At 38.1% G+C, this 13,457-nt stretch overlaps 1 protein-coding gene across 1 annotated transcript in view; it reads left to right on the top strand.

Annotated features, from left to right (window-relative positions):
* Nucleotides 1–13,222, top strand: part of LOC128314279 (translation initiation factor IF-2-like) — a 201,523-nt gene extending 188,301 nt beyond the window's left edge. The window contains exon 5 of the mRNA XM_053216170.1: nt 6,333–13,222. Within this exon, the coding sequence (XP_053072145.1) occupies nt 6,333–6,446 (114 nt within the window). The 3' untranslated portion in view covers nt 6,447–13,222. The remainder of the gene's footprint in view (nt 1–6,332) is intronic.
* Nucleotides 13,223–13,457: the final 235 nt, after the last annotated feature.

Genomic DNA, 13,457 nt, shown 5'->3' on the forward strand with positions numbered 1-13,457 from the left:
AACCTTCATTAGCTAAATAGGATGCAGATGATGGTCATTAGTCTGGGATATAAATCCTGCTGGCACATTCAATGGCTTTTCACTTGGTTAATTGAAATTTTCAGTATTCATGGACTACAAGAAAACACTGTAATTTTATCATTTATTCAGGGGTATAATTTTTTTTCCTTTAGCTGGTCGTGTTTTATAACTATGCACTTAAAAATATGAATGCCACACTTTGCCTAGGGGCATGCCACTATTTTCAGTGTACATGTATCAATACTAGTTTACTAAAGCATGAAGGCCAAATGGAAATTTATGCTTTGTCTAGAAATCCTAAAATTGGCCGACTGTAATGTCTAAGAAAGCATCCAAGTAGTGTGTACTTTGGGGACCCATCAATTCACGTGTAAATGACTTCCAAATTGTTAGCAATATGAGTAGGTCTAGTCCTGACATCTATCACTGAGTAAGAAGTCATCCAGTGTGCCTGTGTGGTACAAATGGCAGGTTTCAAATGGAGATGCTTTACGCAGGCGTCATTCCTTTAAATGGTGCTTAGCTTTCAACTGTTTTTGACCATTTATCAAAACTAGCTGGCCTGTTTTGTAGTGCCTGGGTGAGTGGGAAACACACATACACACACATACAGGAACAACTGGCGCTTGGAATAAAATTTTGTAACATTACCATCTATCTCAGAGATTCGGTTTCTGAATTCCTTAACTTTTATAATCCAATGCTTAAGCCATTCTCTTGCACCTGGCTTTGTGCCAGTTTAATCAAGTAAGCATCATATGTTTGCTGTTTTTAAAATATAAATCTTAGTTACAGACATTACATGGCAGAAATCAGCTCGGTAGAGTTACAGTGTATCTGTTTGTTTGTTTTTTCTAAACCTACTTTAGTGGGACTGAGACAACGTTGTAATAACTCTCAGAGGTAAACTCTCTCTTAAAAAAGAGTGTAGAGCATATGGAGTCTCTTTTCAGTGCTGATTTTGCAAACTGGAGACTCCCATCAGTGAGAATGGGGTGAACAGCTGCCCTTCCCGCGTGTTTTTGTAGGCTGGACTGGATGAGCCATCAATCGCTGATTCTCCGTTTGGGTTCTTGGACCAAGGCCTTACGAGTGCCAGTTTTTCATCACAAGTCACTCTTCCTTCTGCGTTGCTTTTGCCTTTCTGCCCATTTGGAATATTTCTATAAATGGCTGTTAATGTTAATTTAAGGAAGATGTGTTTAGCCACCTCAGTCTTCTAAATTGACCATTTTATAAAATGTTGTGTTATGCTTTTGTGGATCACCTGTAAAACTCTCTCTACCTCTGTTAGGTAATCAAGAACTGACCATGTTATTCAGTCAAATGTTCTTTCCTCAGAGGATGGAGGGAAGAAGTAGGCAGTATATTCATTGATTTCTAAATGATGTGCCTAATAAAATCAGGCCCATTTTCTTTAAATTAGCCAGGGTTCCCATGACCTAAAAGGATGTGAATATGGGTTTCCTCATTTCAAAATGAAGAATTCAAGACCTTATGGTCAGCCATCCATCTTAAGCTCACAAGAAGGTCATTTAAGGAGGGACACTAGAATAAATGCCTAGATTCCTGAGCAATGGCCCATTGGTTTATCTGTCTAGCGATTCTATCATAAAAGGCCAGCAAACTTCTAAGTTCTAATAAGGGATCATGTTCAACTAGAGTAAGTCAGTCACAACCAGTATCTGCCCTTGGCAAAGTGTATCAAAGTAAAGTATATTATAGTGGACACCACAGGGCTCTGCACAGATGTCCCGGTTGCTAGGGGAGCAGCTGGCTGACTACTGTCAGCTGTCGGCCCTCTCAGGAAATTGCCCTTGGCTAAAAATAGTCATCTTGTCCAGGGTCATGCCTCCTTTCCAGGGCAGCTCTTAGCTCCTCCCAAGATGGGGACCAGTCTACCCCAGTTCAGAGCTCCCCGTTTGGTGGGCTGAGACCTTTTTTGAGTTTGTACCGGGGCCTGACTCCCTCCTCTGCTTGGCCCCGCACCCTTCCCTTTCCTTCCACAAGTGGAGTTCCCGAGAGCATCCTCTTAAGTAAACCTCCTGTGTGCTAATCTCCATCTCACAGCCTGCTTTTTAGAGAGCCTGATGTGACCTATGTTTTTTAGATCTTTTCCCAACGCCGTGAGTGTCCAGTGTCCTCATTATGTAAGTCTTCATTTCTCTCCTATCAAAATCTGCTTTTGAAATTTATAGGAAAATTAAAAAAAACCATCATCAAAACTCTGCTCATAGGAAAGAATCTGGTGAACTCATTCCCTCTAAGGTATAACAGACCAACAATTATAATACATGAAATTTTCAATTTGCCCCTTTGCATTGACACTTACACCCTAGCATCCCTTGTGAGTTTGTCTATGATGATTCAAAGCCTGATTGGAAAAAACAGAGCTCTAATAAGTGAGATTTCAGGTATCAGTATATAAATGGATAACAAGTAGGGCCTCATCTTTCTAGATTCATTTGGCGAATTGCTACAACTTCTATGTATAATACTGTTCACCCCATGCTGGTCACCTTGCCAACAGGGTTAGAAGCCAATGCTCTAAAAAGTCATTGTGTACCATTGTGCTTGTGCTCCTGGGACAAACGCAGCATCATGCACACTTTGGTGGAGGAGACTCATTAGGGGTTTCCTCTTTAGTACAAAAATATTGATGCAATAGTCAAGAAGGTCACAGTGTGGGTAAGTCACCATGTTTTGAGCCTTTCATTTCCAGTAATTAAAGTGAACATGTTATTGGAAGGTTTAGAAAGCCCACCCAAAGTCATTTACAATAGCTGTAATTAGGAAACTGGAATGCCAGTTCAAGTCTTTCGAGGGGAACAAAATGAGACCAACCGAGCGTGTAAGTAAAATCCCCTTAGAAAATGGCCAAATTAAGGATACAGACTCTCATTGACCCATGCCCTACCTCTTCCACACTCATTCCAGGTACTGAGATTTCACTGTACATTTGTCCTTTAGTTCAAGTGGTTCCTTTCTATAAATGTAGCATTTCTATAAATGTAGAGCTATTTGTATTTTTTTTTTTTTTTTTTTTTTTTTAGTGAAGCCAATTTCACCCATCTCTGACTCTCATTTCTCCTCCAAACATGTTTTCCAGGTCACCTGAGACTATTCTCGAAGGTTGAATGGCATTGTTTAATTTCAAAGATCATTTCCCCTGGGGCTAGCGTACTAATGTCTGAGTTCTTAGACATGTTCCTTAATTTATTTTCCCCACTGGTATATCTTAAACTTACTTAAAAATGCAATTAGAGTGTCTCAAGTTGCCTCCACATGGAAGCTAGAATTTGGGTTCTCCAGATTTTGACCATTAGACTGTTTCCTGGAAAAAAATAAGTTACCCCAGCCAGGGAATCAGGGTCATTTCAATGACTAGCTCCCTTTGAGTTTAGACCACTGCTTCTCAACTGGGGGTGAATTTCCTACCCCCCTCCCCCAGGGGACACCTGGAAACGTCTGGATACATGTTTTGGTTGTCACGACTGAGGTTGAGGGGATGTGCTGCTGAAATCTGGTGGGTAGAGGCCAGGAATGCTGCATAGCACAGCATGCCCCCACCTTCACAACAAAGAATTATCCAGCCCAAAATGTTCTAGAAAAATCAATAGCCAAGCCAGTGGATAATAGATGATAGAAATATACAAAATAGAAAATGTATTTTACTACTATTTGGGAGTCTTTTATCTCTTTTTCTCCTTTCTCCCTCTGCTTCACTTTGTAATGTTTTTATATGTGAGGCTGCTTTTCCAGCACTGTGCTTCCAAAATAGTGTTTTGGGATAGGGACTGCAATTTTTTTTTTTTTTTTTGCATCCATTCAGTGCATATTATTGGATACCTTTTTTTGTGGCAGGCACTGGGCTAGTGATTGGGCTATAGCAATGACCAAGTCTTGTTGGGTCTTTACCTTCCTGGATCAAGCATTTGAGAGTAAATATTGGGCCCTCTTTCATAACGTGGTGCTCATGTATACAAATACATAAAGATGAAGGAAGATCACTAGGAAAACATTTGATGGGAAGATTACAGGTGGAGTGGTTCAGTGTAGCATGTTGAGAGCTGTTTCTTTGGCTTTTCTCTCTCTCTCTTCACTGGCTCAATCTTTGAATGACAAGCAAGAATCTTTCCATCCAAAAAAGAATACTGAAACAAGAGAAACTAAAATACACCTGTCAGCAGCAAAGGACAAGATGGCATGGAACTTCCATAGTTTATCCAGTCCTGTCAACATGGGCTGCTATTTGTCAGGGTTGTAATTAGGTCAGTGGGTTTAATTATGGTAAGAAGAATGAGTCACATGATCTTATTCTCTTTGAGCAAAGATGGCTGTTTCTTTTAGGGGAGCCATTATTTTTTTCATTTTCTTGATAATTCTGTTGTGTCTGTTTTTATAAACTTTTCATCTTGCCCTTTTTTGAAATTTGCTTTTCTTCTTTTCTTCTACCACTAAAATTCTTACCTTCTTTTCTTTTTCCACTTTTAACTCAAACTTTCTAGATAACTTTTATACCTTCCCTCCCAAACAAAGCAAAAACACAAAAACTGCCAGCAAACCATGTATCAAGATCATACCAATCTAAACCTTGAACTTATTTTTTTCATTAAAGATGCTTTTTTGTATATGTATCCACATCTGTGTTTTTGATCTTTTAATGCTGCATATTATTTTGGGCTAGAATATATGCTGGCTCAGATCTTAATTCTCTTTAGGGCTTGTCCCAAAACAAAGCAAAATCATAGGTGAGGTGGGAGATATTTTTATGTTATGCAAGGAAAGAATGTGAGAAAGTTTATGTATATTAGATTTGTAAGCCATACCAAAGTCTTTATTTGTTTTACATTTCTTTTTTCTTTGACTCTCCAACCAAGATAAAATTATTGGCATAAATATGTGTATGTGTGTATACATATGTATATACATTCATATTTATATCTATATGAATGTTTACTGTAACATAGTTTGTAACAGCAAACAAAAATAAGCAAAAAGCAACAACAAAAGGTCCAAAACCTGGAAATTACCAAATATCCATACATAAAGGAAAGCATACATAAATATGGCATATCTCTATTATGGAATATGATGAGGCTATTGAGAAGAATGAGCCAATCTATATGAACTGACCTGGAAAGGTGCTGATACTATATCCATTCATTCATTCATTTATTTATAGAGGGGGAGAGAGTGTGAGTGGGAGAGGGGCAGAGGGAGAGAGAGAATCTTAAGCAGGCTTCATACTCAGCGTGGAGCCCAAATGGGGCTCAATCCCATGACCCTGGGATCATGACCTGAGCTGAAATCAAGAGTCAGCCATTCCACTGACTGAGCCACCCAGGTGCCCCACTGATACTGTGTTCTTAAGTAGGATGATATCTCAAGAAAGAAAGAAATTTCTGTACGTGTGTATGTAACATAATACAGATAATTAATATGTAATTCATGTAATTATGTATAATGTAATATGTATTTGGATAAATGGGGAAAGTGTGTAAGGATTTTGTGTTCACAATTTTTATTATTGAGTACCTCAAGAGAATAGGTTTGAAAGGAGATGGACTCATTATGAATATATATTTTGTAATTAAAGAAAAAGTAGAAAGGTTTACTGAAAAATATTTCTGTACCATTTATGTGGTTGACCACAAAATCTTTTAACTCTTCACAAAACAGTCCAAAAGGAGCAAGCTTGCATATAAATCCCAATTGGCCTTATATGCTAAAGTGCTTTTTTAGTGGCTCATGAGGCCAGGAAAATAAAAACATATAGCTAGAAAGTAAATCACGGGGAGAACAAACGTGCTAAAGAAAGTAGAGATGAGATGGCAAGACCTGGTACTGCTGTTCAGATTCACAAATCTCTTCAATGGGGAGAAGCTCCACTTCATCACTCAGGCTCATAATAGGTTTCATCTGAAAGATTGGGCATTTGACATTTTGCACATCTTTAAGATAGAGTACCAAGGTGGGTTCTAGAGTCAGACTTCTTGGCTTTGATTCCTCACCTTTTTCCAAGGTATGTGATTTTTGACAATTAACCAAATTGTGCTGCAGCTACCTTGTTTGTGAAATAAAGGTATATAAGAGTCTTATCTCACCCTATCGTTGTTGGCCCATAATCAATGTTCCAACTTGGGTAAGGTGGCAGTGGGAACAGTGAAGGGCAGGCAGTTTTTAAAATACAGAGAAATCAATGCGGTCATAAGAAGTGGTGCCCACTATGGATTGCAAATGAACAGGGCAGGGTCAATATCATTACACTTTGATGATTCTAATGTGTCACCCGCTTTCCTGTTTTGTAGACCTCCATTTTCAGCACATTGGCCAGCGAAAAGTCCTTCTCTGACTGCAAAAAGGTAAGTTGGCCTCCAAGATTTCTAACCTGCTGTCAGAGTACTAAAAGGCTTCAGAGTTGATGACATTCAATGGAAAAGCTATGGGATCAATGAGAATGTCCTGGTGACATGTTGTAGCTCCCTTTCTTCAGAGATGGCAATTTGAATGGTTCTCTTTAAGGATGTGGAAAACTCTGTTATCATTTGACAGCATTTTGTTATAAAGCAGCTCTGGTTGCATATATTTCTATCTTGCTATTATCTGACATTTCATTCTGCAAGATGAGCATCAAGGGAGTCCAGGACAAGCTGCATTGCAGGCATCTATATCTTTGTTTCCAAATTTAAATGTAATAAACATAAACTCAACACAGTATAAAAATGGTTTTGCATTTTGAAAGCTGATCATATAGCATAAAAATCTGGTTTGGATTCACCACAGTCAAGTTTGAGAAGCTGTCATGCTTTGCAAAAGGATTAGCCTCGCTAGCATCTGATGGAAGACGTTCCTGTAATGGATCATGTCTGGAGACTGCCTGCTATAGCAGTAGCAGCGTGTCTAATTCCTGGCCTTCACAGTCCAGGGGGCACTTTTATCTGCCTCTTTAATCTCAGGTTTAACTAGATCTTCTCCTTCTTGAGGGGAAAGAAGCGATTTCACAGTCTGAACAACTCAAATAAATTCTTTGACACTACCTATTGATATGGAAAACCAGGTGCATAAAGAGTTGACCTGTGCCTCATATATTAGTAACTTGGCATTTCTTAGGGTTTTATATCATGACGTTGTTTTCCTGTGCTGGTTTTGCTTATGAATTTACTTGATATGGAAATAGGTAGCTGGGATCTTCATCTTTAAAGCTGATGTGAGAATCCACTATTCTGAATGCCATCCATTTCATTATCTTGATAGTTATTTATTGCCTATTAAATCTCCATCTTGATTGAGTTCTGCTGTGTTCGTCTTGGTCTGGCTGTCTGAGAGTAAGGTCCGTGTCATATTCTTAACATTATGGATCCTAGAGGATGAAGGGACTTCAGGGCTTCTCTAGTCTCCCCTTTCTCCCAGAGTGGGACTGCCATTGATATCATATAAAGATGGACTTAGCCTCTACCTTGATACTCTATTGACAGGGAACCCAATGACTCTGACTGTTCACTTGTGAGACAAATCAAACTATTAGAGGGTTCTTCATTTTACTGAACCATTATCTGTCTCCTTTTGATTTCTAAGTTTTAAAGTATGAAGGCAGTTAATATGCTTTCTTCTGAATCTTCTCTTCAGCTCACCTATGGGTTAATGATTTTCCTTCTTTATTTCTAGTAGAATATTGTTATAATTGATTTCCAAAATCATAGACTGCTGGGATCTGTCTGTCTGGTTTCAAAACTTGGCTCTGCTACTTACCATTTATGTGACCATGGGTTAGTTACACAAGCTATCTGTGCCTCACTTTTATCATCTATAGAATAGGGATAATAATTCTATCTACTTCACATGATAGATGAGTAATATACATAAAGTGTTTAGAACAGTGTTCAACACATAATCAATGCTCTATTAGGTATTATTATTATTATTATTATTATTATTATTATTATTTCTAGACCGGGTAATCCTTTTTTGTTTTGCATACTCTTTGTTACCAATGTCAAAAATTATGTATTATTCTTCAGTTGTGGTCAGTTTGGCAAAAGCACTTTGAGACTTTTCACTCTTCATTCAGCAGCTTTGTTTACATACTTGGTGTATACCAGGTACATCGTCAGACATGGGCTATGATGCAAGGACAATCTACAGGCTTTCTTTTGTGTAGCACTAATGGTCTAGTAACACGGTGTAAGATGGCATCAGTTTCTATTTATCAGTCATATCCCTCTGTGGGCCTTTTGAAGGGTGAAGTCCTTGTTCATGCTCTTAAGATATTTTCACATGAGCTACATTAAAACATGACTCTCTTATAAATTTATATAGATGAGTCTTTGAGTATGAATATAGGCCATTATGTTTATTTTATTCATTTTTATAATTTTGATCAATCCAGATAATTTTAAAACCCAGTTCTGTTATCCAACTTATTTACTACCTCTCTCAGTTCTGTGTCATGCACAAAGTAGCATAGTCTCTGTGACTGTGCTTTCATTCATCCAGCCAGTCAGTTACCAAGTGTTCACTGAGAACCTGCTATATGTTTTGAACTGGAATATCATGGTGAACAAGTTACGTATGATCTTTTCCCTCATAGAATATATACATAGTTGTTGGACAAGTAAAATTGTGATGGATGATATGATTCTCTTTTTCAGTTGGGAGGTTACAAGATCTTATACCAAGAGAACCTAACCTAATCTAGGAGTCAGGGAATACTTTCCTGAAGAAGTGGACTTCTTGAAGATACCCAAAGTATAAGACCAAAAAAAAAAAAAAATTTAAAAATAAATAAATAAATAAAAGCCTGATAATGGAGGGCCTTGTAAACCCAGAGTTTGGATTTACTGATTTATTAAATCTTGGATTTATTGATTTATTGATATACTGATTCAGGTAACAGGGCCCGGGAGGAAGTTGATGAGTTCAGATTGGTATATGTCAGGTTTGTAGTGTTTGTAAGATCTCCAAGCAAAGATGACCAGCAGGCATTTGGGTATGTTGGTTTATAATTCAGGAAAACATTCTAAGATAGAGATGTGAATATGGGAGGAATATGCATATATAGAACGATTGAGAGAGGAGGAAAGGACAAGATTGCCTAGGGAATGTGTGAAGAAGAATTGAAGAATGTTTATAAGAATCCAGGAGTATTGGTATATAAGGGCTGGGAGAGGACTATTTCCTGTGAAGTAAAGTGAGAAGATAGGGCCAGAGAAGCTGGAAGAAATCAGAAGAATGTGATGTCGTAGAAATCAAATCAATAAAAATAGAAAGTCGTTAAAAATGAGGTAGTCACAAGTATAAAAACTGTTGCTGGAAGGTTAAGTAAAATAAGGACTGAAAAACATCCCCTAGGTTTATCGATATCCTAGGTCATTGTTGGTTTTAGTGAGATCCAAGTGATGGGTGTAGAAGCCAGGTTACAGTGAGTTTAGGAAGGAGATAGAAATGGTAGAGTGTCTTCTTTAAAGGAAAGTGTTGGAAAAGGAAGGAAAGAGGTGAGTAGTTAGTGGGGAGTTACTGGGTTGAGGAAGCGTCTCTTCAGATGGGGTAGATTTGAGCAAGCATGGTTAAGTGCTAGGAAGAAGACAATAGAAAGGCAAAGAGATGCTAAAGCACAGCATTAACCTTATATACATGAATGGATACCTCTTGCTGTAAAGTAGCAGGGAAGGAAGAAAGGATAGAACTCATATGGATAGGAGTTATGAAAGCAGGGAGACAGAATGGGGCCATGTCATTAGACAACTCTGGTCAATTCATCTACTTTTTTGTTGAATTTTTTGGTGAGAAGGTGGTATTATTGTCAACCAACTTTGAGTCTACACAACTATACTGCTTCCACAGTATTTATTTAGCCTACAGATATTCCTCTACAATATTTTACATAGTACCATGCACATGATCAGCAATCTCTGGCTGTCTTGCCTGTTCAGTTGGGGTCTGTTTTAATAAAATTACTCTCAAATCTGTGTCTCAAGTAATGAAATCTCTTCTGAACCCTAGATCTGTGTTGTTGATTAACTAGAGATCTTTTTCACCATGGTGTCCCATAGACCATGTTTTAATGTAAACAAATTTTTTACACATATTCTCTCTCATGCTGAACTTTTCTCTCTTCTAGTCACCACTCCAGTTAATGGCTTTACCATTCCAAGCTAGAAACCTCAGTGTCATCCTTGATTTCTCCTGTTCCTTTATTTTCCACATCCAACTAGTTATCAAATTCTGTAAATTCCATTTTTAGATGCCCCTAGAATCTATCATCTCTTTCCTTTCCTTCTTATTCCTCCTTTGGAAGGTTGTAATAACTCCTTCTTTGCTCCTTTCTTACACCAAGTCTTCTCTTCTTCATTCCATTTTCCAAAACACGGCCAGAGTTACTTTCTAGAAAACAAACAACAAACACAATTATTCATGTCAAATTTTATTTAAAAACATCTAAGGGCTTCAAATTTTATTCAAAATAGACCCCATACTCCTCTGTATAACTTGATAAGTCATTCCCATTATCTTCAGCCGCATCTCCTGGTATTCTACTAGGTGCTGGGATCTGGAGGCCTTGAGCAGACTGCTTCTGAATGCAAAACTTTTTGATAACCTTGTGTCTATGTACAAATTGTTTCCTCTTCTTGAATGCTGTCTTCCCTTTCTTGTTTGCTTAAAAACTTAGTCTTCTACGGAGAGACCCCTCACAGCATCATTTCCTTTTCAAAGACTTTCTTGGTTTCTCCAGGAAAGATGAGTGGTTTTATCTCCTGAGTTCATAACATTTTGTACTTACACCAAAGTATAACACCTAACAACAACCACAAAGCTTGTCAAATGTTTACCATATTCTTGTCCCTGTGAGAAGTGCTTTACATGGATTCTATCATTTGATTTTTATAACAGTCCTCTGAGGTAGGTAAAATTATTACTACCATTTACAGATAAAGAAATTGAAGCCTAATGACATTAAAGACCTTGTGTGAGAATATTCCAGTAGTGGGTGTTGGAGCCAGGATGTGAATCCAGGCAGTTTGATGCCAGGACCATTGATTTAGTGTTTTGCTACTTCCTTCTGCCATTGGATTCTAAATACTTATCTATGGGTTCAACTTTCCTCTGAACTATCTTCTCTTAGAGGGGAAGAACAATGACTGATTCTGTTAGGATGAATAATACCCCGCTGGTAGTAAGAGCTAATAAAGTTTTATTGAGTGAATGGATTTGCTGGATACATGACTGTCCATTAGTGTAATATTCTGGGACTATTTTGTTAAAAAAAAAACAAAAGTTTTTTCCCCCTTTTCCTAGGAGTTGAGAAAAGAATATTTACACTCAGAGTTTATTTTTGAAGACAATTTCTGCACTAAAATAAGGTATTAATGGATAGCTGGGCAGCAGGATGTGGATTGAAGTGTTTCGTGAAAGATAGCAAATACCCTACCTCCTAACCACTACCACTCTTTAATTTGGAAAACCTAAAAACATTTAGGGAATATATATGAATCCATTCATTCATTCATGATTATTTATTGAGTTCCTCCTGTTGCAAGGCTGTTGTTATTGTTAAACATGTTATAGAGGAAAGATGAATATGCCAAGATATGAAGAGACATAACTCTAGGACATGTATTAAATCAAAGTAGACTCTTATAAGATAGGCATAATTTATATCTTCTGATTTCTTTCTTCTATAACCTCTCTACCCCACACTATTTAACTAAAGTAGACACATGGGGGGATGTGTACTGTGGAACAAGCAGCAGAGAATGATCCTCAAGCATGTTCCATGTCTCCTGCTACCTGTTTTATGTTCATTGATATTTATATCTTTGTGTCTTGATACTTTTAAATCTCTCATTGCAAGATATTTGGACCCAGATATATCAACTCAGCTATTTTTGTATAGGGACATTCTGTCACTGGACTATTGAACTTCCAATACTTTAATTTGAAATAATGGAAAAAACATATTATCTTCACCCCTTCTCGGAGGCTTTTTGCTCTGACCCTGACTCCCACCCCTGGTGTATAGGTCAGAGATAGGTTAGGGGTGATGGACGGGTGAGGGTGATGGATGGGGCGAGGAAGGGATAAAATGAATCCCAGGGATGAGTTAAAATATTAGAGATTTCCATTCACAGATTACTTGGAAATGAAAAATAGGGGTTTTCCGGTTTGGTGTCACAATGACCTGCTTTATCCTGTTGTAATGTTTATCTATATATGGTAACCTAGAATCCTAGCCACAATCCTTGTCTGTATTCGTACAATAGGTTCCTCTGGTTAGAGAGTTTATTTTAAAAATTCAGCTACCATTTTGATAGTTTGTTGTACCATGGGTGGGGTAAAGCTCCATTTCTCTCTCTGTATGTCCCTCTGTTCTCTCTCCCTGGACTTCTGATATCTTAACCCATATCAATGACAACTTTTAAAAAATAGTATGTTTAGGAAATGTATCCTTATCATATAGAAAATATTGTTTTTAGAATATGTGGGAACCTGAAGGAAACCTATCTGTTGGTGGCAGCAATTTGTGGGATTATATGTGGTTGTGTTGACTGTGCTAACTATGCGCCCTTGGCTTTGACTTGGGCCCATCCACTATTACTAATGATATGTGAATGTGCAGAGCATGTACCCATATTGTCTCTTAGCCCACTGTGTGATATTTTTATTTTTATTAGACATAAGTGATGCTTCTCTCACATAGGCAAGGTAATTTTACTTCAGGAAGAGATAATTAAGAATATAGAATGTATGTTGGAAAATTCGAGTTTTTCATCAGTGTTGATGAATCGGTCTCTGGGTAAACACTGCCCAAGATAGTAATATCAGTAGTTAAGATATTTACTCGCAGTTGGTTCCTCAGCCTTGTGAAACTATACTGTATCTGGCTTCCTCTTTCAAAGACTAAGACAATAGCTAGACAGTGTTCATTGACTTCTACAAAGCTGGCTGCCAAAGTCTCAGCTTTTTGGCAGAATTTCTGGGCTGGTAGGTCATGGTGGCTTTTCCCCATGCCCCTGAGAAAGGGCATAAGAGCAAATCAACCCTGTCAGCATAAAGGAAATTCCTCTGTCCTCCCCTCTCCACCCCCTGAAAGATAGAATCCCATGTTCTGGAGCAGTCACAATGAAAGGCATCATTTCAAATAAATTTAAATGCTGTTTACTTAAAAACAAATTTTTTTTTAATGTTTAGTTTTGAGAGAGAGAGAGAGAGAGAGAGAGTGAGAGAGACAGAGTGTGAGTTGGGGGGGTGGGCAGAAAGAGAGGGTGGGCCAGAGAGGGAGACACAGACTCTGAAGCAGGCTCCAGGCTCTGAGCTGTCAGCACAGAGCCTGACACGGGGTATGAATCCATGAACCGTGAGATCATGACCTGAATTAAAGTTGGACACTTAACTAAGTGAGCCACCCAGGCACCCCTGTTTACTTTTTAAATAGGTTT

This window comes from Acinonyx jubatus, chromosome B1 (genome assembly GCF_027475565.1).
Source record: "Acinonyx jubatus isolate Ajub_Pintada_27869175 chromosome B1, VMU_Ajub_asm_v1.0, whole genome shotgun sequence".
Classification (NCBI taxonomy): domain Eukaryota; kingdom Metazoa; phylum Chordata; class Mammalia; order Carnivora; family Felidae; genus Acinonyx; species Acinonyx jubatus.